Below are 26,608 nucleotides of genomic sequence, written 5' to 3' on the forward strand. Positions count from 1 at the left end.
GCCACATTCCGGGCGCCTGTTCGGGGAGGCCGATACGGGAATTGAACCCGCGCTGCTGGCATTGTTCTGCATTACAATCCAGCTATTTAGCCCACTGTGCTATTATTTGCAAACTTGGTCCTTTAAGCTTACACAATTTGAAATGCAGTAATAGTAGAAACCATGATGTGGAGATACCGGCGTTGGACTGGGGTGAGCACAGTAAGAAGTCTTTCAATACCAGGTTAAAGTCCAACAGGTTTGTTTTGAATCACTAGCTTTTGGAGAGCCGCTCCTTCCTCAGGCGAATGAAAGTAGAAACCATCACTGAAGAGTCATCTGGATCTCAAATGTTAACTCTGTGCCCCTCTCCACAGATGCTGCCAGACCTGCTGAGTCTTACCAGCATTTCCTGTTTTTATACTAGAAAATATAGTTATGCTCTAACTATATAAATGACAGACCTACATGGGATGTGAACACATACAATCTGATGATCCACACTACGATGTGGAGATGCCGGCGTTGGACGGGGGTGGGCACGGTAAGAAGTCTTATAATACCAGTTTAAAGTCAGACAGGTTTGTTTCGAATCACTAGCTTTCGGAGCGCAGCTCCTTCCTCAGGTGTACCAATGAACAACCTGGGTTTCCAGTCCACACAATATTTTCCTTTCAGGGTTTCTGTAACTTCAGTTTTTGTTTGGTATTCTCACTTGGGTGGATTTGCCTTTTTAATCTCCTTTCTTATTTTCACATGCTTTTGATTTGTTTCACAGTGATGTGCTTTTAAACCCATTACCAGGCTCTATTGAGCAGCACACAGCCATTCAGCCTCCTGGTCAACAACTTATGATTGCAACACCCAAAGTCTTCACTTGAAGAGTTTGCTCATCTTTTCAGTTCTGACAGATGTGGCACATGAAACAACATGTTTCATGATGTTTCCTCCTTCTATGCTCAGAGACTTGGTCTGTTTGAGATGATTGCATATTGCAGTTGCAAAATTAATAAACTGCTTTCTTTATATCAAATCAATGCACTAATGTGGGTTAACATTTTAAAAACTATAATATAAATTAAAAATGTGATCAATTTCATATTTGCCCTTTACCCAACAAAGCCTTTACTCAGTTTTTCGATATCCTACAGTCAATATTCCACATTTGTACCTTCCCCATCTAGGTTTGTAGACTATTTGATTTAAGCTAAATATCAAAATTAGATTGGCCATGCATTCATACTAACTTCTGCTGCAAATGATATCAAGATTTGTTAAGGCTTGCAATAGGAGCAATATTGCATTCAACTCTTCAAATTCAAAGTAACTCACCAAAGCAGATAAACTAATTACCCAAATGGCCTGCACCTCCTACCTGGGAAATGAGCTGCTTGAACTCTGCCACAGTTTGATTAAGGTAAGCACGGACACTGACGGGCGGAATCAGAGTTTCTGTTTTCAGGTCAACCACGTGCACTTTCACCATAACTTCTAAAAGAAACATAACATATCAAAATGAGATGGGCAACTGGCAATGACATTTTCATTCTGGTACTGACATAGACCAGCATTATTTTATAATAGCCTCAGATGGGAGCACATTTGCTTGCGTTAGGAAGCTTTGGGATCATTGCGGACTCAGGCACACGATCCAAGCCAATATGCCAGTCTAGTGCTAGTGTGGCGGTGGGGGGGACTTTACTGTCAGAGGTAGAGTGCCGAGGGAGCTCATAGGGGCAGCACTGAGAAAGCACAGCACTGTCAGAGGGACAGCACTGAGAAAGCACAGCACTGTCAGATGGGCAGCACTGAGGGAGCACAGCACTGTCAGAGAGACAGCATTGAGAAAGCACAGCACTGTCAGATGGGCAGCACTGAGGGAGCACAGCACTGTCAGAGAGGCAGCATTGAGGAAGCATTGTACTGTCAGAGGGGCAGCACTGAGAAAGTACAGCACTGTCAGAGGGACAGCACTGAGAAAGTACAGCACTGTCAGATGGGCAGCACTGAGGGAGCACAGCACTGTCAGATGGGCAGCACTGAGGGAGCACAGCACTGTCAGAGAGGCAGCATTGAGGAAGCATTGTACTGTCAGAGGGGCAGCACTGAGAAAGTACAGCACTGTCATATGGGCAGCACTGTCAGAGAGGCAGCATTGAGGAAGCATTGTACTGTCAGAGGGGCAGCACTGAGAAAGTACAGCAGTGTCACAGGAGCAGCACGGAGTGAGTGCCTGACTGTCGGAAGGGCAGTGCAGAAGGAGCACTGCACTATTGCTGGTAGTTGGACTGGTCTGATTTGGTGGTGGAAACGTACGAGAGCGGAAATGCAATTTTAGCTAAGAAAATTCACAGGTTCCAAGTACATTCTCAACTCTTACTTTTGAAATTAAAATATTTTCCTGGCGGTCATGAAAGAAACTTACCCCCTGATTTATATGGCTGAAAAGCTTGATTAGGTTGTCTCGTTTCCAGGAGCAAGTCAAACATATAAGATGATTTAACTCCACCAAGGAGAATCCCCACTGGGGTATTCTCCTCTCCCTCGTAAGAGCGCTCCAAGTAATCATGGAACTCATCATACTTGACCAAGCGGCAGCAGTCAGGTGGAATTGCCTCTTCCAAATCCATGAGCTTCAAACAGAAGGCACAGAGAAGCTGTCACTTAGCTGTTAATACCAGTATTATAACATCTATTTGTTAGGAGACTGATTCGAAGCGAGTAAAACGAAGCTTAGAAACATACAGCTCAGGTGGTGGCCATTTGGCCTGTTGTGTCTGCTGGCTCTCTCAGAGTGAAGTTATATTTATTCCCACACCGCTGATTTTGTCTGTAAGCTTCTAACTTCTGCATGCTCAATTACCTGCACAAACTCCCTCCAAAATTATTTTTGGAATCAGTTTCTACCACCTTTTCCAGGTCAAGTATCGTAGGTTCTGACATAAGAGTGAAATAATATACCCCCATCTCCTCTCCAACCTTTTTCCAATGATTTTGAATCCATGACTATTGATTATTGAGCTACATGTTAAAGGGACCATTTCCCCCCCTATTTACTATTACCAAAACCTCTAGTCATCTTAAAAAGCTCCTCCCTCAAGTCCACATACCTTGTATGCTATCTCTACAGCTTCCTGTAACGTCTTGTCCTTGTGAACCTCCAGCTTGTTTTCCATCATTACTTGCCGGGTGGGATGCATGCAGAACAGCTTGATCTGTGATAGTAAAATAGTTTTAAATGGTTCCTTCTTGAAAATTACCCAAACTGTTTGAGAATTAACTAACATTTTACTTTGCGAAATCTTTGATCAATGTTTTCAAAGAGAAATAGCTGACCAACCATAGGCGAGGCAGCCATTCTGCTATTTCAGGCACATGCCCATTTTAATTAAAAACCCGTGGACACTTGGATAAAATAGTTCAGTTGGTTGGTTTGTGACGTGGAGCAATGCCAACAGAGCAGGTTCAATTCTCGTACCAGCTGGGTTATTCATGAAGGCCCCGCCTTCTTAACCTTGCCCCTCGCCTGTGGTGTCAGGTTAAATTACCAACATCAGTCTCTCTCAAAAGGGAGAGCAGCCTATGGCCCTCGGGGAGTATGGCAACTTTCATTTCATATTTACTTAAACATTCCCCTCACCATCCAGGCACCCAGGAAGTGAACACCTCTACCTCCCTCTCCTCCTTTAAGACATTCCTTAAATTCCACCTCTGACCTAGCTTTAGGTTTCCTCTCCCAATGTCTTCTTATGTGGTTTGGTGGCAAATTACGTTTGATAACAGGGGCGGCATGGTGGCGCAGTGGTTAGCACTATGACTACGGCGCTGAGGACCCGGGTTTGAATCCTGGGCCCTGGGTCACTGTCCATGTGGAACATAGAACATACAGCACAGAACAGGCCCTTCGGCCCACGATGTTGTGCCGAACTTTTGTCCTAGGTTAAGAACAAATTAATATACACCGCATCATTCTACCGTAATCCATGTATCAACTACTTCCACAGATAGTGCATTCCATGTCCCCACTACTCTCTGGGTAAAGAACCTACCTCTGACACCCCACCTATATCTTCCACCATTCACCTTAAATTTATGTCCCCTTGTAATGGTTTGTTTCACCCGGGGAAAAGTGTGGAGTTTACACATTCTCCCCGTGTCTGCATGGTTTTCACCCCCCCAACCCAAAGATGTGCAGGTTAGGTGGATTGGCCACGCTAAATTGCCCCTTAATTGGGGGAAAAAAAAACTGGGTACTCTAAATTATTTCAAACAGGTGGGAGGCAGAAGAATTCGTAAAGCAATCGAGAGCGGTCTTGAAAAGCTGCACCAGTGACAGGCTTTCGGACAAGGTCTGAAAGAGCCTCAGTACCAGCAGGAATATGTTCTGTAAGAAAGTATCATTTTTGCCTGCCTGTGTAGGTGGTGAGAGCTGTATGTGCATTTTATGTGCTGTTTAATGGGAAACCATGTGTTAGGGTTAAGAAATACATGTAAGCTGTTCTTGTTAGGTACTAAGTTTAAAAGTTTAAATATTGTTTTTCATATGTTATAATAAAGTTTTATTTGTAGAAATAACCAAGCCCAATTCTCATGTAATCACTCCTGGAGTGAATAAATCTTTCCGCACAGTCTTTAAAAATACAAAAAAAGGTGAGGTTCTGGTCCAGTATCTAAGCCACTGTTGGGAACTGGTCTGGCATCCATAACAATTGCACATTTTCTTAAAACTGCAATCAGAAATCAAAACTGCAATCACACACTATTGAACAATGCTGTAATAGAAACAGTGAAATGTTCAATGCCCATTCAATCTACTTTGCTACAATTGTACCTGACAAAATACCTTTTAAGTCTTGATATATAAATTTTGAAACTTTAAGTAAGCATCTGCTTTTTATTATTTTATGGTTTCAATTGAAGCTGTGTTGCAAAATTGAACTCACTAGAATTGGCACACAATAGATTTTTCTTTGACTGGCTGTCTCACCATCTGTCTGCCTCTCTGGCAATTCCACTCCCTTGTGACCAACTCCATCCTTCACATCAGTAACTGTTTCAGGATGAACCAGACTGTTCGTAATCCCAAAATGAGCTGCCAACCACATTTCCACAGATGTAACATTGCTCGACTCCTTCCCTGGCTGAGCTCATCCACTGCTGCTGAAAACCTCACCCATGTCTTTGTTACTTCTATAGTTAACTATTTCAATTAACTCCTGGGCAGTCTCATCTTCCTCTCACCATTAACTTCAGCTCATCCAAAACTCTGCTGCCTTTGTACTTAATTGCACCAAGTCACGTTCACCCATCACTCCTGGTGCTTTGTAAACTTTGCTTAGTTGTACAACTAGCCACTTTTAGTTCATTAATCAAAGGAAAACAAAGTTAATGGATTGCTCACGGAAACGACCGAATGTAGATAAATGAGACGCATGCCAGTCCCACATCGACATGGTTTGGCTATTAACTGCTTGTGAAGTGATCAAGTATGTCGCTAATTTGTATAATAATAATCTTTATTATTGCCTTACATTGAAGTAGGCTTACATTGAAGTAGGCTGCAATGAAGTTACTGTGAAAGTTCCCTAGTCGCCACGCTCCGTCGCCTGTTTGGGTACACAGAGGGAGAATTCAGAATGTCCAATTCACCTAACAAGCACGTCTTTTGGGACTTGTGGGAGGAAACCGGATCACCCAGAGGAAACCCATGCAGACATGGGGAGAACGTGCAGACTCCACACATTGATCCAAGCTGGGAACCGAGGCAAAAAAATGCTGACCTCCCAGGCACAATTCCAGAGGATGATTGAAATAAACTTCAGTTACAAATTATAGAAGATGGGCAAAAGCACAGTTTCGTCACACGTTTTATGCACATGCCAGTGAATATGTGAAATGGGCTGTCAGGATTCAGGGAACAGATGGTGGAATTTTTATTATTAATTCATGGAATGTGAGCATCACTGGCGAGGCCAGCATTTGTCCTTCAGGAGGGTGGAGGTAAGCTGCCTTTTTTGAATCTAGTTCCCCTGTTTCACATCGACTTCAGTTTTGCTAGGGCTCCTTGACGCCACACTCAACTAAATATGCACATCATGTTGAGGGCAGTCAACACTCACCTCTTTTGTCCCTGTTTCGACCAGTGCTCTAATGAGGTCAGGAGCTGAGTAGCCCAACGGAATCCAAACTGAGCATCAATTATCAGGTTATTGTTGAATCAAGTGCTGCACGATAGCATGGTTGAGGATACTTCCAACACTTGCCGATGATCAAGGGCAGACTGATGGGGTGGTACATGGCCAGATTGGATTTGTCCTGCTTTCTGCGTTCAGGACATGCTGAGAAATTTTCCATATTGCTGGGTAATCATCAGTGTTGTAGCTGTGCTGGAACAACTTGGCTAATAGCATGACAAATCCTGGAGTACAAGTCTTCAGTATTGCAGCCAAGATGTTGTTAGAGATCATAGGCATTGCTGCATCCAGTGCACTCAGTCATTTCGTTTTTTTTATATAAACAAATTTTATTCTAACTTGTATCAAAATAGGTTACAGCAAATAAATACCCTGGGAAACATTCTTTCCAACAATCAACTATACAGTTTATACAGATTTTTCTCCCTTTCCAACCCCCCCTCCCCTGCGACGAACAACTCTTCAAATACAGTCACAAACATCCCCCACCTTTTCTCAAACTCCCCTGCTGAGCCCCTTAACTCATACTTTATCTTCTCTAACTGCAGGAAGTCATACAGGTCACCCAACCAAGCTGCTACCCCCGGTGGCGATGCCGACCGCCACTCCAGCAAAATTCGTCGCCGTGCAATCAGAGGCGAAGTTTATGACATCGGCCTTCCTCCTCTCCATGAGCTCCGGCTTCGCTGAAACCCCAAATATCGCCACCAAAGGGTCCGGGTTCACTCCCTCCTCCACTATCCTGGCTAAGACCGCGAACACTCCCGCCCAGAATCTTCCCAATTTTTCACAATCCCAAAACATGCGCGCATGAGTCGTTGGCCGCCGCCCACGCCTGTCACACTCATCTGCTACCCCCTGAAAGAACCCACTCATTCTCGCCTGAGTCATATACACCCTGTGCACCACCTGAAACTGCACCAGGCTTATCCTTGCACAAGAGGAGGACCCGTTTACCCTTCACAGTGCCTCACTCCATATTCCCCAATTGACCTCCATTCCCAACTCCGCTTCCCATTTCTCCATGATCTTCACCACACGCTCGCCTCCTTGCTCCCCCAGCCACTTGTATATATCCCCAATTCTTCCCTCCCCTTCCACACCCGGAAGCAGCAATCGCTCCAGCAGGGTGTATCCCGGCAATCTAGGGAACCCCTTCCAGACCTAGCGTGCAAAGTCCCTAACCTGTAGATACTTGAACTCACTACCCCTCGGCAACTCTACCCTCTCCCTTAGCTCCTCCAGACTGGCAAACCCTTCCTCCAAATACAAATCCCTCACCTTGACCAGCCCCACTTCCCTCCACCTCCTGTATACACTATCCATGCCCCCCCCCCCCCCCACCGGCTAAAACCCATGATTCTTGCACAGCAGCGTTAGCACCGACATCTCTTTCAACCTAAAATGTCTCCTCAGCTGATTCCATATCTTCACCATGGACTGCACCACTGGGCTCCCTGAATACCTACTCGGAGCAATTGGCAATGCTGCCGTCACCATAGCCCTCAAACTAGACTCTTTTACAGCTGGAGAACACGGTGGAGGAGCAGGCCGACTTTCAAACGGTGGCGGACATGGAGATTCGGAGGTTGAGGGATCAGCAAAAGATGCTCCTGGAAAGGCTCGAAGACCTGGACAACAGATCTCGCCAGCAGAATGTAAGAATTGTTGGCCTCCTGGAGGGGGCTGAGGGGCTGGATGCTGCTGCATATGTGGAGGATATGTTTCAGAAGCTGTTGGGGAAACAAGGTGTTCCATTGTCCGCCAGCGGTGGACAGGGCACACAGAGTGCAGGTGAGGCAGCCACGACGAGGGGGTCTCATACGAGCGATGGTGGTCCGGTTCCACAGGTACCTGGACAAGGAGCCGGTTCTGCAATGGCCAAGAGCACATGAAGCTGTACTTGGGACAATAGCACCCGGCGTGTTTACCAAGAAGGGCTGAGAGTGCCTGGTACTTCTTATCTCTATTTGTTTGATTTAAATTGCACTATTGTTGGGGATGTGTCTGACTTGTATCGAGTTTTTGGTTAAGCAGGGCTGGTTTGGGGAGGTGGTATGGATGGGACGGGGGGGGGGGGGGGGGGGGGGCAGCCAGGGACCAATGGGTGAGAGACACACTGGCGCCCAAGCTGGGAGCCACCAGGCTAGCTGGGTGGGCTAGTCAACAGAAGCCGGGTGGGGGGGGTGTTCATATAGTTAGATTCGAGCAGAGGTTAGGTGGTAGGATGGTGTTGCTTGGGGAGGGGAAAGAGAGTTGATCTGCTGACGAGGATGGAAATTGGATATGGCAACAGTGAGGAGGTCATGGGTAGAGCCGGCCAGGAGACACGCGACACATAGCTGGGGGGCTGGCCAAGGAAAGGGATGGCTGATTGGCAAAGGGAGGGAGGGGGGGGTGAAGTGCTGATCACCTGGAACGTCAGAGGGCTAAACGGGCCAGTGAAGAGGGCGCGTGTGTTCACGCATTTGCGGGTTCTGAAGGCGGACGTAGTCATGCTGCAGGAGACGCACCTGAAAGTGGCAGACCGGGTTAGGCGAAGGAAGGGCTGGGTTAGTCAGGTCTTTCATTCAGGGCTCAACGCCAAGACTACGGGGGTTGCAATCCTGATTAATAAAAGGGTTCAATTTGAGGCGGAGGGTACAGTTGCAGATGGGGGCGGCAGTTTTGTTATGGTTAGGAGTAAGCTTGAAGGGGTGAGAGTAGTCTTGGTTAGTGTGTATGCCCCTAATCGGGACGATGTGGATTTTATCAGGAGGTTGCTAGGGAAGATCCCCGACTTGGAGTCGCACAAACTGATCATGGGTGGGGACTTTAACACAGTCCTGGACCCAAGCCTGGATCGGTAGTGTTCAAAAACAGGCAGGCTGCCAGCGATGGCAAAGGAACTGAGAGGGTTCATGGAGCAAATGGGGGGAGCTGACCACGGAGATTTAGCCGTCCGTGGGAGTTTTGTACTACTCCCAAGTCCACAAGGTGTATTCCCGAATCGATTTCTTTGTCATAAGTAGGGACTTGCTGGCTGGGATGGTGGGGGCAGAATAGTCAGGAATTGCCATATCGGACCATGCCCCGCACTGGGTAGAACTACAGATTTGTAAGGATAGATTTCAGCGCCCACAATGGAGGCTGGAAGTTGGATTGCTAGCGGACTAGGCGGTGTGTGAGAGACTCAGGAGATGCATGCAGAATTACCTGCAGGTAAATGACACTGGAGAAGTCTCAGCAGCGGTGCTCTGGAGAATTACCTGCAGGTAAATGATACTGGAGAAGTCTCAGCAGCGGTGCTCTGGGAGGCACTGAAGGCAGAGGTGAGAGGGGAGCTGATCTCAATCCGGGCTCATAGGGACAGGACAGATAGGGCAGAAACGGACCGACTGGTTAAGGAAATTTTACAGACGGACAGGAGCTACAAGGGGTCCCCGAGGCCAGAGTTACTCAGGAAACGACAGAGGCTGCAGGCCGGGTTCGGGGTGCAAGGCCGTAGAGCAGCTTAGAAAAGCAAAAGGCGAGATATATGAGCATGGAGAGAAAAACCAGCAGAATGCTCGCGCAACAACTAAGGAAGAGAGAAGCGGCTAGACAGATAGGTAGGATAGCGGATGGGGAGGGAAATCTGGTGGGGGACCCGGCAGGGCTGAACAAGGTGTTTAAGGACTTTTATAGTAAGCTGTACACTTCGGAACCCCCCCAGGGGACCAGAGGGGATGAGGCGATTCTTCGATGGATTGACCTACCCAAGAGTGGGTAGGGGGTTGGTAGACATACTGGGGGCCCTGGTCAGGATCGAAGAGGTATTGGGGGCCTGAAGGTCATGCAGTCGGGTAATGCCCCGGGGCCGGATGGGTATCCGGTGGAGTTTTATAAAAAGTTTGCCGAGATAGTGGGGCCGGTGCTGGTCAGGGTTATCAACGAGGCAAGAGACAGAGGGGTTCTACCCCCGACAATGTCGCAGGCCACTATTTCGCTTATCCTGAAACGGGGTAAAGACCCTCTGGGTCTTACAGGCCGATATCTTTGATCAACGTAGATGCTACGTTATTGGCCTAGATCTTGGCGACTAGAATTGAGGACTGTGTACCGGACGTAATTGCAGAGGACCAAACCGGGTTTGTAAAGGGTAGACAACTGGTGGCCAATCTAAGAAGGCTGCTCAACGTGATTATGATGCCCCCGGAGAGTAGGGAGGTAGAGATAGTGGTAGCCATGGATGCTGAAAAGGCTTTTGACCGGGTCGAGTGGGACTATCTGTGGGAGGTGCTCAGACGGTTTGGGTTCGGGGAGGGGTTCATTGACTGGGTTAGGCTGTTATATCAGGCCCCAGAGGCTGGTGTAAAGACGAATAGGATGACATCAGATTATTTCAGACTGCACCGCGGGAAAAGACAGGGTTGCCCTCTCTCCCCACTGCTGTTCGCGCTGGCCATAGAGACCCTGGTAATTGCTCTGAGAGCTTCAAGGGATTGGAAAGTTCTGGTTCGGTGGGGAGGGGGAGTGGAACATAAAGTCTCAGTATAAGCGGATGACCTGCTGTTATACGTATCGGACCCAATGGCGGGGATGGATGGTATCATGGAAACCCTGAGTGAATTTGGCCGGTTTTCAGGATATAAATTGAACATGGCTAAGAGCGAGTTGTTCGTAATTCAGGCGAGGGGGCAGGAGAGTAGGCTGAAGGGGTTGCCTATCAGGCTGGTAGGAGAAAGCTTCAGATACTTGGGAGATACAGGTGGCACGGGACTGGGGCAGGTTGCATAAGCTCAATCTGTCCCAACTGGTGGAATGAGTGAGGGAGGAGGTTTGGAGTTGGGATGCGCTCCCACTGTCCCTAGAGGGGAGGGTGCAGACTGTTAAGATGACGATCCTCCCGAGATTCTTGTTCATGTTTCAGTGTCTCCCCATTTGCATCCCGAGGTCCTTCTTTAAGAGGCTGAATAAAATTATCCTGGGATACGTCTGGGCGGGAAAGTCCCCGTGGGTGAGGAAGGTGATGCTCGAAAGGAGCAGAGGGGAAGGGGGGGCTGGTGTTGCCGAACTTTAACTACTACTGGGCGGCCAACATAGCGATGATAAGGAAATGGATGGTGGGTATGGGGTCGGTTTGGGAGCAGATGGAGGCTGCTTCGTGGAGGGGCACCAGTTTGGCAGCCCTGGTTACAGCGCCTCTGCCGCTCCCGCCGGCATGGTACTCCACCAGCTCTTCGGATCTGGGGCCAGTGGAGGAGGCACATAGGGGAAGTGAGAGCATCAGTGTGGACCCAAATCTGGAAGAGATGGAGGACGGAATTTGGGCAGACGCTCTGAACAGAGTAATCACAATATGCACCAGGCTCAGTCTGATCCAGTTTAAGGTTATGCACCGGGCCCACATGACTGTGGATGAGTAAATTCTTTGGGCTGGAGGACAAGTGTGCCAGATGCGCCGGTGGGCTGGCTGATCACATGCACATGTCCTGGTCGTGCCCTAAACTCAGGGCGTACTGGCAGGGATTCGCGGACATCATGTCCCGGGTTTTGAAAACTGGGGTGGTAATGAGTCCTGAGGTGGCAATCATTGATGTGTCGGAGGACCCGGGAGTCCAAGAGGAGAAGGAGGCCGACGTCTTGGCCTTTGCTTCCCTGGTAGCCCGGCGACAAATACTGTTGGCATGGAGGGACTCAAGGCCCCCGAAGACCGAAGTATAGCTATCGGACATGGCGAGCTTTCTCGATCTAGAGAAAGTTAAGTTCGCCTTCAGAGGTTCACTATCGAGTTCGCCCGGAGGTGGCAGCCATTCATTGACTTCTTCCCGAATAATTAATCCTCAGCGGGCGGGGGGGTGTGGTAGAGTAGAGGGTGGTTTAGGCAGGTCCTTGAGAGAATGAAGTTGTGGTTTTTGCTATGCGTTATTTGCTTTTCTTTTTGTACAGTACTATACAATGTCATTGTTTATATGCCAAAAATACCTCAATACAATTGTTCATAACAAAAGTAAACCCCTTACAAGATTCCTTCTCCATCCTAACCCACTCTACCCCTTCTCCTTCCCACCACCGCTGCACCTTGTCCACATTCGCCGCCCAATAATAATGAAGCAAGTTTGGCAACACCAACCCCCCCGGCTGCCTCTGTAGCAGGGTCCTCCCCACCCTTGGCACCTTCCCCGCCCATACAAAGTCAGAGATGATTGTGTCCACTTTCCGAAAAAAGGCCTTTGGTATAAAGACCGGGAAAGCCTGAAAGATAAACCAGAACCTCGGCAGAATATTCATTTTCACCACTTGGACCCTCCCTGCCAACGTTAAGTGCAGTGTATCCCACCTCTTAAGATCCTCCCTGGCCTCCTCCACCAGCTTCATTAAGTTCCACTTATGGAGCCCCATCCATTCCTGAATCCCCAAGTACCTAAACCTATCCCTCGCATCTCCCCTAAATTAGCCCGCTGTGCCAGCTCATTCACCGGGAATACCTCGCTTTTCCCTACATTCAGCTCGTATGCAGAGAACCCTCCCAACCTCCCCAACAGGCCCATAATCCTTCCCATATTCACCAGCGGATCCAAAACATACAGCAAGAGTTCATCGGCATACAGCGACACCCGATGCTCCCTCTGTCCCCTCATTATCCCCTGCCACTCTGCCGACCCTTGAGAGCAAACAGCATCAGCGGGCACCCCTGCCTCGTATCCTGGTCTAAGTCAAAGCTTTGTGAGCTCATATCATTCATCCTCACCCTCGCTCTTGGCGCCACATACAGCAACCGCACCCATGCCACAAATCTCGGCCCAAACCCAAACCTTCCCAAAACTTCGAACAAGAACCGCCACTCCACCCGATCAAATGCTTTCTCCACGTCCATGGACACCACCACCTCTGGTACCACAGCTCTCGATGGATTCATCACCACATTCAACAGCCATCTTATATTACTCGCGAGCTGCCTGCCCTTCACGAAGTCTGTTTGATCTTCTGCAACCACCCTCCATCCTCCCCGCCAACAACATAGTCAACACTTTCACATCAGTGTTCAATTGTGATATGGGTCTATGTGACCCACATTCCACCGGATCCTTCCCTTTTTTGGGATTAGTGTGATTACTGCCTGCTTCATAGTCTCTGGCAACTCCCCCTTCTCCAGTGCTTCATTAAACACCCCAACAAATGTGGTGCCAGGTCTGCTGCAAATTCCTTATAAAATTCTGCTGGGTACCCATCCGGTGGTCCAGGGGCCTTCCCTGACTTCCTACCCCTGATACTATCCAGCACCTCCCTTAGCCCCAGGGGCTCCTCCAACACCTGCCTCTTTGCTTCTGGGGAAATTCCAGCTCGTCCAGAAACCACCCCATGCCCCCTCCTCTCCTACTGGATCTGCCTCAAAGTCCCTGATAATACTCTCTAAATGCCTCATTTATCTTCCCTGCGATCCACCACATCCCAGCCCCAGTCCAGATCTTCAATATTTCCCTGGACGCAGCTTGCCTCCGCAGTTGATGCGCCAGCATGTGGCCCGCCTTCTCCCCATACTCGTATTGCTCCCCTCTTGCCCTATGCAGTTACCCTACCGCCCTCCCTGTTGTCAGCCTGTCAAATTTCCCCTGCAACTTTATCCTCCTCGCCAATCCCTCCATGAGTGGGCACACTCGAATATTCTCTGTCCACCTCCACTATCTCACTCACTAGACGGTCATGTTCCGCCCTCCTTTCCTTATTCGCAAAAACCGTAAATGAGATACTTTCTCCCCGGACCACTGCCTTCAGTGCTTCCCAAAAAATGCCCGCCGACACTTCCCCATTCTGATTGAACTCCACATAATCCCTAATCGCCAACCGCACCTTGTCACAAAAACCTCCATCCGCCAACAACCCCGAGTCAAACCTCCACCCCGGCCTCTGCTCTCGGCGCTCAGTCATTTCTTGATATCATGTGAAGTGAATCGAGTTAACCAAACAATGGCAGCTGCGATGCTTGGAATTTCTGAAGGAGGTCAGGGTAGATGATCCCTCCGCAATTCTAACTGAGGAAGATTGTAAATGCTTCATCTTTAGAATTATGTGCACAGTTCCCCCATCATTGAGAATGAGGATGCTTGAGGAGTCTCCTCTTCCTGTCAGTTTAATTGTCCATCACCATTTACATCTGGATGGGGCAGGCCTGCAGAGCTTGGATCTGATCCGTTGGTTGTGGGATCACTTGTAGCATTATTTAAATAAGAATTGGATGCAATTGCACAAAACTGCGATGGAGGGATATTTTGGGGGGCTATTGCTGTCATCAGACAACACAAACTTGTAGCTCCTTTTAGCCCCACAACCCTGACATCTCTACATTCCTCCAATTCTGGCTTCTTACACGTCACTGATTTTATTGATCATCGATCACAATGCCTTCTCTGCCAAGGCCCTAAGCTTTGGAATTCCCTCCCTAAACCTCCCCGTCCTCCTTCAAGATGCCCCTTATAGCCTACTTCCTTGTCAAAGCTTTTCGATGATAATAATTATTATCATCGATACCTATTTTCATATCACTTTGAGACATAGTGTCAACCTTTGTTCTTATAAAACTCTGGTGAAGTGTGTTAGATGCTTGTATTTATTTGTTTTATCAGATGTGGCCACTGTTGGCAAGGCCAGAATTTATTGCCCATCCCCAATTGCCCTGGAACTGAATGGCTGTGCTAAGTTAAGAGTCAACCACATTGTTCTTTGATCTAGAGTCACATGTAGGTCAGGCCAGATAAGGATGGCATATTTTCTTCCCCACAGGACATTAGTGAACCAGATGGGTTTTTATGACAATTGATGATAGTTTCATGGCCACCATTACGGACGCTGGCTTTCAATTTCCAGGTTTTATTAATTGAATTTAAATTCCATCAGCTGCCGTGGTGGGATTTGAACCAGTGCCTGTAGATCCCATCTCCTCGTAACTTTGATGATATGGCTCAAACCACAGCAACACAAATTAACTATACACTATAAAATTTCTTTTTTTTAATGCTTAATGAAGGGGCAATCCATTCCTTTAGCATATAAAACCAGACAATGTCTCATGTTGTCTTGCTGAGGTTTGAAGGAATACTAAATTTTGGACGTGACTATGCAGCATACCTTACACGTGTTACGTTCAATCTCCCGCTGCCTTTTTTCTTGTTCTTCTGTTTCTTTCTCCTTCTGGACCAGATGTTTAATGTGCTCAGGAAATTCATGGATGTCCAAAAACTCTATCAAAGAAGAAAAATTAGGCTCTATACCTCAAACAGAAAGCCAAGTATTTTATTTATTTTTTAAAAGTTCATCTTCTCATATTATGGGTCATTGTGCAAGAACAATTTAAGAATTTAAATTGCTCATTGAAAATAGTGAAGCATTGTGCAGCAGAAGATAATGGAACCTCGGATCTATAGCCAGAGGATTGGAACACCAATGGCAAGACGTGATAATGGACTTGGTACGACAATAAAAAGAAAAATGTGCATTTATACAGCAACTTTCATGATCGTGTGACTTAGTACTTTTGAGTTTTGTTTGACCAAGCTTAGTACTTTTGAGTTTTGTTTGACCAAGCTATTCGTCACCTCCTTAGTATCTCCTTACGGGTGTCTGTGTCAACGTTTGCTTGAATTTGCTCTTGTGAAGTGCTTTGGAGGATATGTTACATTATAGGGACAATATCAATGCAAGTTGTTGCAGTTATACATGGATTACACTCAGCACAATTCTGGCCCTGGAGGCAGTGCTGGAAAGGGAAGTCAATTGACTTCAGGGGTACGAAGGAGATGAAATGGTTTATTCCACTGAGAAAGTGAATTGGAGACATTATATGGAGACCTATTGTAGATCCATAAGGGAATTGATAAACTGAACTTTGCAATTCTGGAATCAGGGGACACAGATGCCATTAAATGGATTCCCCAAAGAGTCAGATAGTGTGGGGAAAAAAACACTAAAAATGAATACCCGAAGGATTGATGATTACAGACATGCAAGATTTTTTTATGCTGATTAGATAGACTGGGTAGCCTTTTTTGATCTTCTCCTTTCCAAAGCTCAAATCTGTGACTGTTTATAGCTGAATGAAGCTGGTGATTAAAAATTAACACAGGTGTTCTTTTCATCCATCATGCAGTTTGAATGCCATAATGGAGCTCATTTCTACATCCTTCATTCCATTCCTATAGGCACAAAATTTCTTGGTTTGAATCTAAAGGGCAAAAGTGCTAATTTACTTTCACACTACAGGTATCTGTGAATTATGTTAAGGTTCCTGAGCTCCAGTTTTGACTGATGCCTATGTCAAGATTTTGCACCAATCAACATCAGGTCATATGGAAAGTTAAAAGGAAAGACTTGCATTAATACAGGACAACCTAAAGTAAGTACTTTTTGAAAGTGAAGTCACTATTGTAATGCAGACAACATGGCAGTCAATATGCTTACTGCAAGCAAATGGGAATGAGATCATTAGATACATTTTTAGTGATGCTAGTTGAGGAATAACCATTCCTTGACACCAAGATAATTCCCCTGCTCTTCATAAAATAGTGATATGAAGCCTTTGATGCCCACCTGACAAGGCAGACAGTTTAACGATTCATCTGCAAGAGATCCATTTATGAATACTTCAGGTATATATCTATGCAGGTAGTTTAGGATGTATCATAATTTAGGTGGCAATTCTTACAGATTAACTGATGAATGACATGATGAAAATGATATAGGATCAAGTTATTCTGATCAAAGACAACATGAATGTTGCTTGCTGGCTGCATATGAGCATGTCCTTCCCACAAACCAATACAATGATCTTGTCAAACTTTTAAAGATCTTTGTGGCGGCACGGTGGCGCAGTGGTTTGTATCGCTGCCTCATGGCGCCGAGGACCCGGGGTCGATCCCGCCCCGGGCCACTGTCAGTGCACAGTTTGCACATTCTCCCTACGTCTGTGTGGGTCTCACCTCCACAACCCATAGATGTGCAGTGGAGATGGATTGGCCATGTTAAAGTTGCCCCTTAATTGGAAAAAAAATAATTGGCTACTCTAAAATTTAATTTAAGATAGTTATCTTTGTGTTGCAAACAACAAAAAAGCATTCAAAGATATTTAAAATAAAATTACTCACTTGCATTTCTCGTAGATTCCTTCTGTCTGTAAATCAACATATATGCATTGGTGGAGCTGGCAAGAGAAAAAGTTTGGTTGTTACCTACATCAATTCTCAATCACAACTCTAGTCTTACCAATGAATTTGTCACATTGACACAAGTTCCAAACACCTATTACATGAATATACACCCAAAATATAATGATAATCTTTATTAGTGTCACAAGTAGACTTACATTAACACTTCAATAAAGTTACTGTGAAAATCCCTTACTGCAAACATCAACCATTTTTCAAGTAATTCAGAAGACTGCAATGTCATGGTCAAATAAGTTTGCAATTACAATACAGCATTATAACAAAGTCAAAAAATAGGTTCACAGAAGTGAAGCTACATAGTGTTGAATAGCTAGTATTGTACTGCAAAATGGATTATAATATATAGGGAACACTGAACTGCGAATGTTGTATTAACTGCAAGCAACATGAAAGTCCAGATATTTTAAATAACCAACAGGATAAAAAATTATGGAGGGTTTTGATCATATAAACCAGGAAGAACTATTTTAACTAGTTAGTGAGTGATAACCAGAGAATGCAAAGAGCTGGATAATAGGTCCCAAATGAATAGTTCTTTCAGGCCAAACAACATCCTTCTGTGCTGCGACATTATTGCAAGTACATCAAGCAGAGAGAAAACTACTAATTTATTTGATCACATTGGAAAACAATTAATACTACCGTATCTTTATCACCATACTGTTCATTTATATTTTTCTTTCAAGCAGTATTCACTGGGGCTATTTATTTAATCTGTTTTAAAAAAAATCTTTTTCAGGAGAAATTGCCTAATGAGGAGTTTCACCTTGCAGACAGGAAATTGAAAAAGACTGCAGTTATCAAGTAGCTCTTTAATTCAGCACCAAACATGATTTGTTTTTTTTGTGCAAACACAGATGGAAATTGCGACACGCACCACTGAAAAATCAGTAAAATTCCAAGTCGGGGCCTGGACAGTCAAATTCCAGTTATCATACCGAGCGCACATTTCCATCAATTTCATCACTGCCTGTGAACAGCCAGCCTCAGCTACTCACATCACTTTTGGTTCTTCTGCCAATTACCTTAGATCAGAGTCCTCTGGCTACCGGAAGCAGCTTATCTCAGCCCTTCCTAGCTTTGAAAGCCTCTTTCAAATCTTCCCTCAAACTTCTTTTCTCCAGTTTTTTATTAATCTTAAGGCTCTCATCCCTGGTATGATTCTGGTAAATGTCTTCTGTTATTTCTCTTAAGGCCTTGACACCCTTTCAACACTGTGGTGCCAGAATTGAACAAAACACAAAGCTGTGGCATTCCCTGTGATTCATAAAGGTTTGACATAACTTGCTTCATTTTTTTCTCCATTAAAACCAAGAGTCACAGATGCCTTTAAAAAAAGTGTCTTCTTAAAAGTTGTCCTGAAAGATTTATATACAGAACTCTCAGGTCTCTCAATACTTCACCTCTTTTCAAATTGCACCATTTAGTTTATATTACCTTTCCTGAAATTTGCTTCACTTTTCACTTCTGCACCAAATTTTATCTACAATGGCCACGTGTCTTCCCATTCCACCAGTCTCCTGAATCTAAGACATAGGTTACCATCCGGTTAGGGACCATTAACATTTAAAAATAAATTTGAACGCCTAACTTTGAACTATGCCACAAGATTTCACATTTTGAAATAATTTGTACATATAAAATAATTAAACAAAACCACTATTACCCTAACAATATAGTTTATAACTACATATGTTACACAGTCAAGTTTACTACTTCACCCAAGAATTCAAGTTAGTTACTTTTTTTAATTTCACAAGATATGGGCATCACTTGCAAGGCTAGCAATTCTATTGTCCATCTTCTGTACAGACCAGCCACAAGTAGACCATAGTCCTCGAGAGAACTCACTTCATCAATTCCAGCTATTCTCAAGAGGTAAACCTTAATTTACACTCTCTTGACTGTGATGCCTCAGTCCCTTGCTCTGGTTACTTTTCATTACATCCAAGCTTGTTGTTTTCTTTGGCACAAAACTCTGGGCAATTTTAGAACGTTCCACTAGTTTCAAACTAAGCAACCTTGAAGCTTCTGCTTCCTCACAAACAGAGATTAAGCCTCACCACCCCCACACAATGAGTGTCAAGTCACATTTATACTCTTTCTGCAGCTCAGGTCTAGCTAACTACCATTTACTTCAGCTAGCACTTAGTGAACTGCAAACCACACCAGGTCCTAACTGCAACTAGCTCTCTCAAACCCCCAAAGCCCCTATCCCCAGATAAATTGCAACCAGAGAACCGTCCTAAGTTCCACCCTTCTCCAGAGTAAGGAAACCTGCTCTGGGATATCTTCAAACTGACCTTTGGGCTAACTGCCCTCATGTAAAATTTCTTCTTCGGTCTGATATGCCCTCTTTCCTTTTCAGATCGTGTCTGATCGGTGTGATGCCATGTATTTTAATAATGTTATTTGGGCTCTATGTTTCTTTGACCCTCCACCCCCTTTTTCATTGGCACTGTGTTGTGGCTTTCAGCTCCCTCTGGTTTTCTGGCCGGTGGCTGCAAACAGGTCTTGGAACAACTGAATGAATGGCCCCCATATTTTGTGGAAGCCTTCTTGAGACCCCGGATGGCAAATTTGATTTTCTCTAGCTGGAGAAATTCCAATAGGTCGGACTGCCAGTCTGCAGCTTTGGTCAGTACTGTGCCACCGACAGTGCAGCGCTGCCTCCGTACTGCGCCACCGACAGTGCAGCGCTGCCTCCGTACTGCACCAACGACAGTGCAGCACTGCCTCCGTACTGTGACAGTACAGCGCTACCTCCATACTGGGCGACTGACATGCAGCTCTGCCTCAGTACTGTGCCACCGACAGTGCAGCGCTGCCTCAGTACTGCGCCACCGACTGCAGCGACAGTGCAGCGCCGCCTCCGTACTGGGCCACCGACATGCAGCATTGCTCAGTACTGTGCCAACAACAGAGTTCCCTCAGCTCTAGACCCTTCTGTGGACAGTCCTGCACTACTTCTCAATACTACAGTGAAATGTTGGCCTGGACTCAGTTTACTTTAGATGCGCAAAATAACATATAGAAGCATTTGATTTCATTAAATTCTTTGGTCTAAATTGTATAGACCACAAGAAAACACACATTGCTATTTGGTGCATATTATCATACCATGACTAAATAGGAGAGTACAATGCAAGCCTGCAGCTCGACGAACATAAGCAAAAATATCCAGTTCTAATTAAATATACTCAACAGCATATTAATAAAAAACATAGATTTACAGGTCAAGCGTAAGGTCATGGACTTGAGACTGAAGATAGATAGATCAAACTATTTCCCAAATGGCAAAAAGCTAGAAACTGAGGATGAGCAGGGAGATTTAGGGAAACAAGTGCAGCACACAAATCACTAAAAACTAGTGAAATGAAATGAAAGGTGGAAAAAAAAGGTTACTTGAGTTTTGGCCGTTATCTAAAGGGAACGGTTAAGTATTAGCATGGCGCAGAGTTCTAGTTAGACCGCTGTCTGGAACAATGCATTTGTTCTGGGCATCAAACAACAGGAAGGACATCTTGGCTTAAGAAGGGGCAGAGCGGAGACTCCTAAGAATGTTCCTGTGCTAAAAAGTTTAATTGTTGGGCCAAGTTGTACAGGCTTTGCTTGTGTGTTCTCCAGTGTAAGACCATAAGACATAAGGAGCAGAATGAGGCCACTAGGCCCATCGAGTCTGCCCCACCATTCAATCATGGCTGATATTTTTCTCATTCTCCTGCCTTCTCCCCGTAACCCCTGACCCCCTTATTAATCAAGAACATATCTATCTCTGTCTCAAGGCACTAAGTGATTTGGCCTCCACAGCCTTCTGCGGCAAAGAGTTCCACAGATTCACCACCCTCTGGCAGAAGAAATTCCTCCTCATCTCTGTTTTACAGGATTGTCCCTTTAGTCTGAAATTGTGTCCTCTGGTTCTAGTTTTTCTTACAACTGGAAGCATCCTCTCCACATCGACTCTGTCCAGGCCTCGCAGTATCCTGTAGGTTTCAATAAGATCCCCCCTCAACCTTTTAAACTCTAACCAGTACAGACCCAGAGTTCGCAACCGTTCCTCATACGACAAGCACTTTATTCCAGGTAACATTCTTGTGAACCTCTTCTGGACCCTTTCCAAAAGCCAGTACAGGGGCCCAAAACTGCTCACAATACTTCAAATAGGGTCTGACCAGAGCCTTATACAGCCTCAGAAGTATATCCCTGCTCTTGTATTCTAGCTCTCTCGACATGAATGCTAACATTGCATTTGCCTTCCTAACAGCCGATAAACCTGCACGTTAACCTTAAGGGAATCGTGAACAAGGACTCCCAAGTCCCTTTGTGCTTCTGATTTCCTAAGCATTTCCCCATTTAGAAAACGTCTATGCCTCCATTCCTCCTTCCAAAGTGCATAACCTCACACTTTTCCACATTGTATTTCATTTGCCACTTCATGGCCCACTGGACTAGCTTGTCCAAATCCTTCTACACCCCCTTGCTTCCTCAATACTACCTGTCCCTCTACAGATCTTTGTATCATCTGCAAACTTAGCAACAGTGCCTTCAGTTCCTTCCTCCAGATCATTAATGTATATTGTGAAAAGTTGTGATCCCAGCACAGACCCGAGACACACCACTAATCACCGGCTGCCATCCGGAAAAAGACCCCTTTATCCTCACTCTCTGCCTTCTGGCACTGCACTCACCTCTGTTCCCAGATTCTCCTGGAGCTCTGGCATCCCACTGGTGTCTTCCACCGTGAAGACTGATGCAAAGTAACTATTCAGTTCCTCTGCCATTTCTTTGTTTCCTGTTATTATTTCTCCAGCCACATTTTCCAGTGGCCCAATGTCTATTTTAGCCTCTCGCTTACCTTTTATAATATGGAAAGATAATTAAGGGGTCTGAAGGATTTTGTGGGGTGGCTGGAGAGAAACTATTTCCTCAGCACAAAATGGTTGGGGAGAGGGAGGGGGTGGGGAATATAAAATTAGTGCTAGACTGTCCAGGGATGATGTCAGAAGGCACTTCTTCATAAAAAGATAGTAGAATTCTGGGGAACTCTTTCCCCCAAAAGGTTGCTATGGGTGGGGCGGTATCAATTAAATGTTTCAAAACTGAGACCGATAAGATTTATTTAAAAACTAGGTAAGGATATTAAGGGTTACAGCTCCAAGATGGCCAAGATGGAATTAAATAGAGGTTGACCGGAATGCTCCTCTTCCGATAATCATATTTTCCCTGGGGTTGCAGAAGCAACATTTTTTTTATGGTCCTTGAAAACGGAACTCAAGGAAAAGTTTATTGCAGCAGAATCAGCTCTAGCCAACATTTCTATCCAACAGTCACAAAGGTCCTCAATAACGTTTAGGATAAGCAATGTGGTTACCTGGCAAAAGCGCTGGAGTAATAGCCTCTGGTTACCGAAGACCCACCATACGTTTTTCGAATATCATCTTGAGTAATCTGAAAGGAAAACCACTTTGTTCTTACTTCCATTAAAACGTAGGAGCTTTTAAGACTGCACAAAAATCTTTTGGCCATAAATAGTTCAATAATTGATCTTCACAAATCTCACAGTTAAATCAAAAACTGTTTTCCTGTTTTTCATCCAGAAAGTGCATCATTAGGCCTTTTTCAAGAAAGGGAAAAATAATTTAAGGAAACTGTGCAAAAAAGGATTACAGTGGTGTCATGTGAGAGTACCCTTTAAGAAATGGGTGTTTAAGAAATGTACCTCAGATTAAAAAAGAAATCCAGGAGGGTGGAAGAGATCTGAAAAATGCGAAAGATCGTACAGCATGATCAAGAGGTGATTGATAAGAAGGTGCCAGATCTCTTTAAGAATTTACTTGTGTGGGCAAAGTTTACTAATGTGTATCAGGAAGAGTAGGCAAAGAAGTCACAATTTTAAGAGATACGGGAGCTAGTCAATCTTTAATGGTAAGAGATGAGGAGTTATGTAGTTTGGGAAGAATATTGGCAGAAAAGGAGGTAATATGTGGAATTCAGGGTGAGAAGAGTAGTGTTCCATTATATAAGGTAAGGTTGGAAAGTCCAGTGAAGAGTGGTGAAGTGGTAGTAGGAGTAATAGAGAAACTATCTTGTCCAAGAATACAGTTTATCTTGGGTAATGATATAGCTGGATCGCAAGTGGGAGTGATGCCTACTGTGGCGATGAGCCAGTGGAAAATCAGACAACTGAAGTGTTGAAGGACAAATATCCTGTGATTTTTCTGGATTGTGTAGTAACAAGGTCGCAAAGTCACAGGTTAAGACAAGAGGAGAAATCAAAGAGTGAAGATGACGCTGAAGTGCAATTATCAGAAACGATTTTTGATCAGATGGTTGAAAAAGAACAAGAACAGGTAGAGGATGAGGCAGATATTTTTAGTTCAGGAACACTGGCGGAGTTACAACAAAAGATATAGAAATAAAACAGATGTATCAGAAAGCATACACGGAAGAGGAATCTGCCTGTATACCAGAGTGTTATTTCCGTAAAAGTGATGTCTTGATGAGAAAATCGAGACCTTTACATATGCAGGCGGATGAAAAGTGGGCAGAAGTTCATCAAGTAGTATTGTCGGTAGGGTATAGAAAGGAAGTGGTGCGAGTTGCACACGAGGTACCAGTGGGAGGTCATTTGGGAATAAGGAAAACCTCAGCTAAAATCCAGAAACATTTTTATTGCCCTGGACTACATACAGATGTAGTTAAATCTTTTGACTATAATGGATGTGTCTACGAGGTTTCCAGAGGCCGTTCCAGTACGTAATATTACAGCGAAAAAGATTGTGGCGGAGTTACTCAAATTCTTTACTAGATATGGACTACCCACAGAAATACAATCGGATCAAGGATCAAATTTTACCTCGAGGTTAGTCAAAGAAGTAATGGATAGCTTAGGAATAAAACAATTTAAATCAACTGTGAACCATCCAGAATCGCAGGGAGCATCAGACATTAAAGGCAATGTTGAGGGCATATTGTCAAGATTATCCAGAGGATTGGGATAAAGGAATTCCGTTCGTACTGTTTGCAATTAGCGATGCACCTAATGAGTCAACCAAATTTAGTCCTTTTGAACTAATTTTTGGTCATGAGGTAAGAGGACCACTTAAATTGATTAAGGAAAAATTGGTGAGTGAGAAATCGGAAATTACATTATTGGATTACGTGTCAAATTTTAGGGAACGATTAAATAGAGCAGGTGAATTGGCTAGACAGCATTTAAAAGTTGCACAAAATGTGATGAAACCGGTAGCGGACAAGAAATCCAAAGTTCGTAGTTTTGCCACTGGAGATAAAGTTTTAGTATTGTTACCAGTGGTAGGTGAACCTTTAAAAGCTAGGTTTTGTGGACCGTATCAAATTGAAAGGAAATTAAGTGAGGTGAATTATGTGGTAAGAACGCCAGATAGAAGGAAGACTCACCGAGTGTGTCATGTGAATATGCTTAAAAGGTACTTTGAAAGGGAAGGAGAGAAAAAGGAAGAGGTTTTAATGATTCTAACGCAAAGCGACGAACCAAATCCAGATGACCGTGAATTTGCATACCTCAAATTAAATTGGAAAATTAGGATGTTCTTAAATATTGGGATAAATTGTTGAGTTGCCTTTCAGAGGAAAAACAAACCGACCTGGGTTATTGATATCACATGGGCAAGTTTGTGGAGATAAATTGGGAAGTACTAAAATGGCTATACTTGATGTAGATGTGGGAAATGCTGTTCGATCAAACAACATCCACTTAACCCTTTAAAATTGGCACAGGTTAACAAAGAGATTGAGAGTATGCTTAAAAAATGGCAATTGAAGTGGGTTGCAGCCAATGGAGCTCACCCATAGTGATGGTACCAAAACCAGATGGTACCCAACGGTTGTGTGTGGTCTATAGAAAGGTTAATGCAATTACAAGAACAGATTCTTATCCTATCCCACGTTTGGAGGATTGCATTGAGAAAGTGGGGCAGTCAGTTTTTATTTCCAAACTGGATTTACTTAAAGGTTACTGGCAGGTACTTTTATCCGAAAGGGCAAAGGAGATTTCAGCTTTTGTGACTACAGATGGCATATACCAATTCAAAGTTATGCCATTTGGCATGAAAAACACCCCGCCACATTTCAACGGTTAACTAACAAAGTCGTTTCAGGATTACCCAATTGTGCGGTATACATCGACGATCTGATAATTTTCAGCCAGACAGGGACGGAACATTTAAAACATCTGATGGAGTTCTTCGATCGACTTCTGGAGGCAGGTTTAGTGATAAACCTAGCCAAAAGTGAATTTGGAAAAGCCCAAGTCACTTTCCTTGAGGAGTTTTCGATACCCTCGAGACAAAGGGAAATTATGCGCTTTCTTGGCATGAATGGATTTGATCAAACATTTGTGCAAAAGTTTTGTAGCGTGATTGCTCCACTGACGGACTTACTTAAGAAACGTTGAAAATTTCAGTGGACAGTGGACTTTCAACAGGCATTTGACTGCCTGAAAGCTGTGATAACCAATGCTCCTGTGTTGGAGAATTACAAGGGACTCTGTGATCAGATTGAACTAAAGCATTTGACTTTAAAGAGAAATGCCGAGGCGTAGAGTAATGGACGGATCGTGCAGAGACCTTCTTGTTCAAAGAGACTGTTAATTGAGAAGGATTTCAGTTGGAGGATGAAAAAAATGGACTATATTATTATACCCGTTTGCGTGTGTTGCCTTTTTTGAAACAAAAATGTATATCTACTGTGTGCATTTCTTAAAGGCAGGTGAAAGGGTGAAAAATGAAACCATCTTGAAGGTGATGGTTTATTTTCTTTCCATGGGGGAAGGTGTCATGTGAGTATCCTTTAATAAATGTGTGTTTAAGAAATGTATCTTTAAGAAATGGGGCTGCTCATGTTACTGGAGTGATGTCAGAGTATGGGTGGAGCTGACCTCCACTTCTGCTTTTTAGTTTCAGTTTGATGTGCTCCTGTGTGAAGGTTTGTTATGTCTTTTGGATGTTAAAAGGACAGCATACAGGTTACAGTGGAAGTAACATTAATTTACAAGCTGAAACTCCATCAGGCAACTCGCTGAGAAAGTACTCTCAAATGCTGGACAGTTATTATCTCTCATAGTTGATTATTTGTTCCTTTATAGGTACAAAAGTACTTCAAAGCAGTAAGAATACAGAAACAATTAAAATTTCTTACTTCTAATGCATAATGATTCATATGTATTCAATGGTTTTTTATCATTTATCCAAGGTTGCACTTGGGATAATTGGAAGA

At 44.5% G+C, this 26,608-nt stretch overlaps 1 protein-coding gene across 5 annotated transcripts in view; it reads right to left on the bottom strand.

Moving 5' to 3' along the window:
- usp47 (ubiquitin specific peptidase 47) overlaps positions 1–26,608 on the bottom strand; it is a 188,865-nt gene that overhangs the window by 41,210 nt on the left and 121,047 nt on the right. For all 5 annotated transcript variants that reach the window (XM_038807976.1, XM_038807975.1, XM_038807973.1 and 2 more), the window contains 6 exons: positions 22,725–22,801; positions 17,273–17,328; positions 15,261–15,373; positions 3,090–3,194; positions 2,405–2,612; positions 1,355–1,470 (listed from right to left, as the gene is read on the bottom strand). In XM_038807976.1, the coding sequence (XP_038663904.1) occupies positions 1,355–1,470; positions 2,405–2,612; positions 3,090–3,194; positions 15,261–15,373; positions 17,273–17,328; positions 22,725–22,801 (675 nt within the window). The remainder of the gene's footprint in view (positions 1–1,354; positions 1,471–2,404; positions 2,613–3,089; positions 3,195–15,260; positions 15,374–17,272; positions 17,329–22,724; positions 22,802–26,608) is intronic.

The sequence above is a fragment of the Scyliorhinus canicula genome, chromosome 9 (assembly GCF_902713615.1).
Source record: "Scyliorhinus canicula chromosome 9, sScyCan1.1, whole genome shotgun sequence".
Taxonomy (NCBI): domain Eukaryota; kingdom Metazoa; phylum Chordata; class Chondrichthyes; order Carcharhiniformes; family Scyliorhinidae; genus Scyliorhinus; species Scyliorhinus canicula.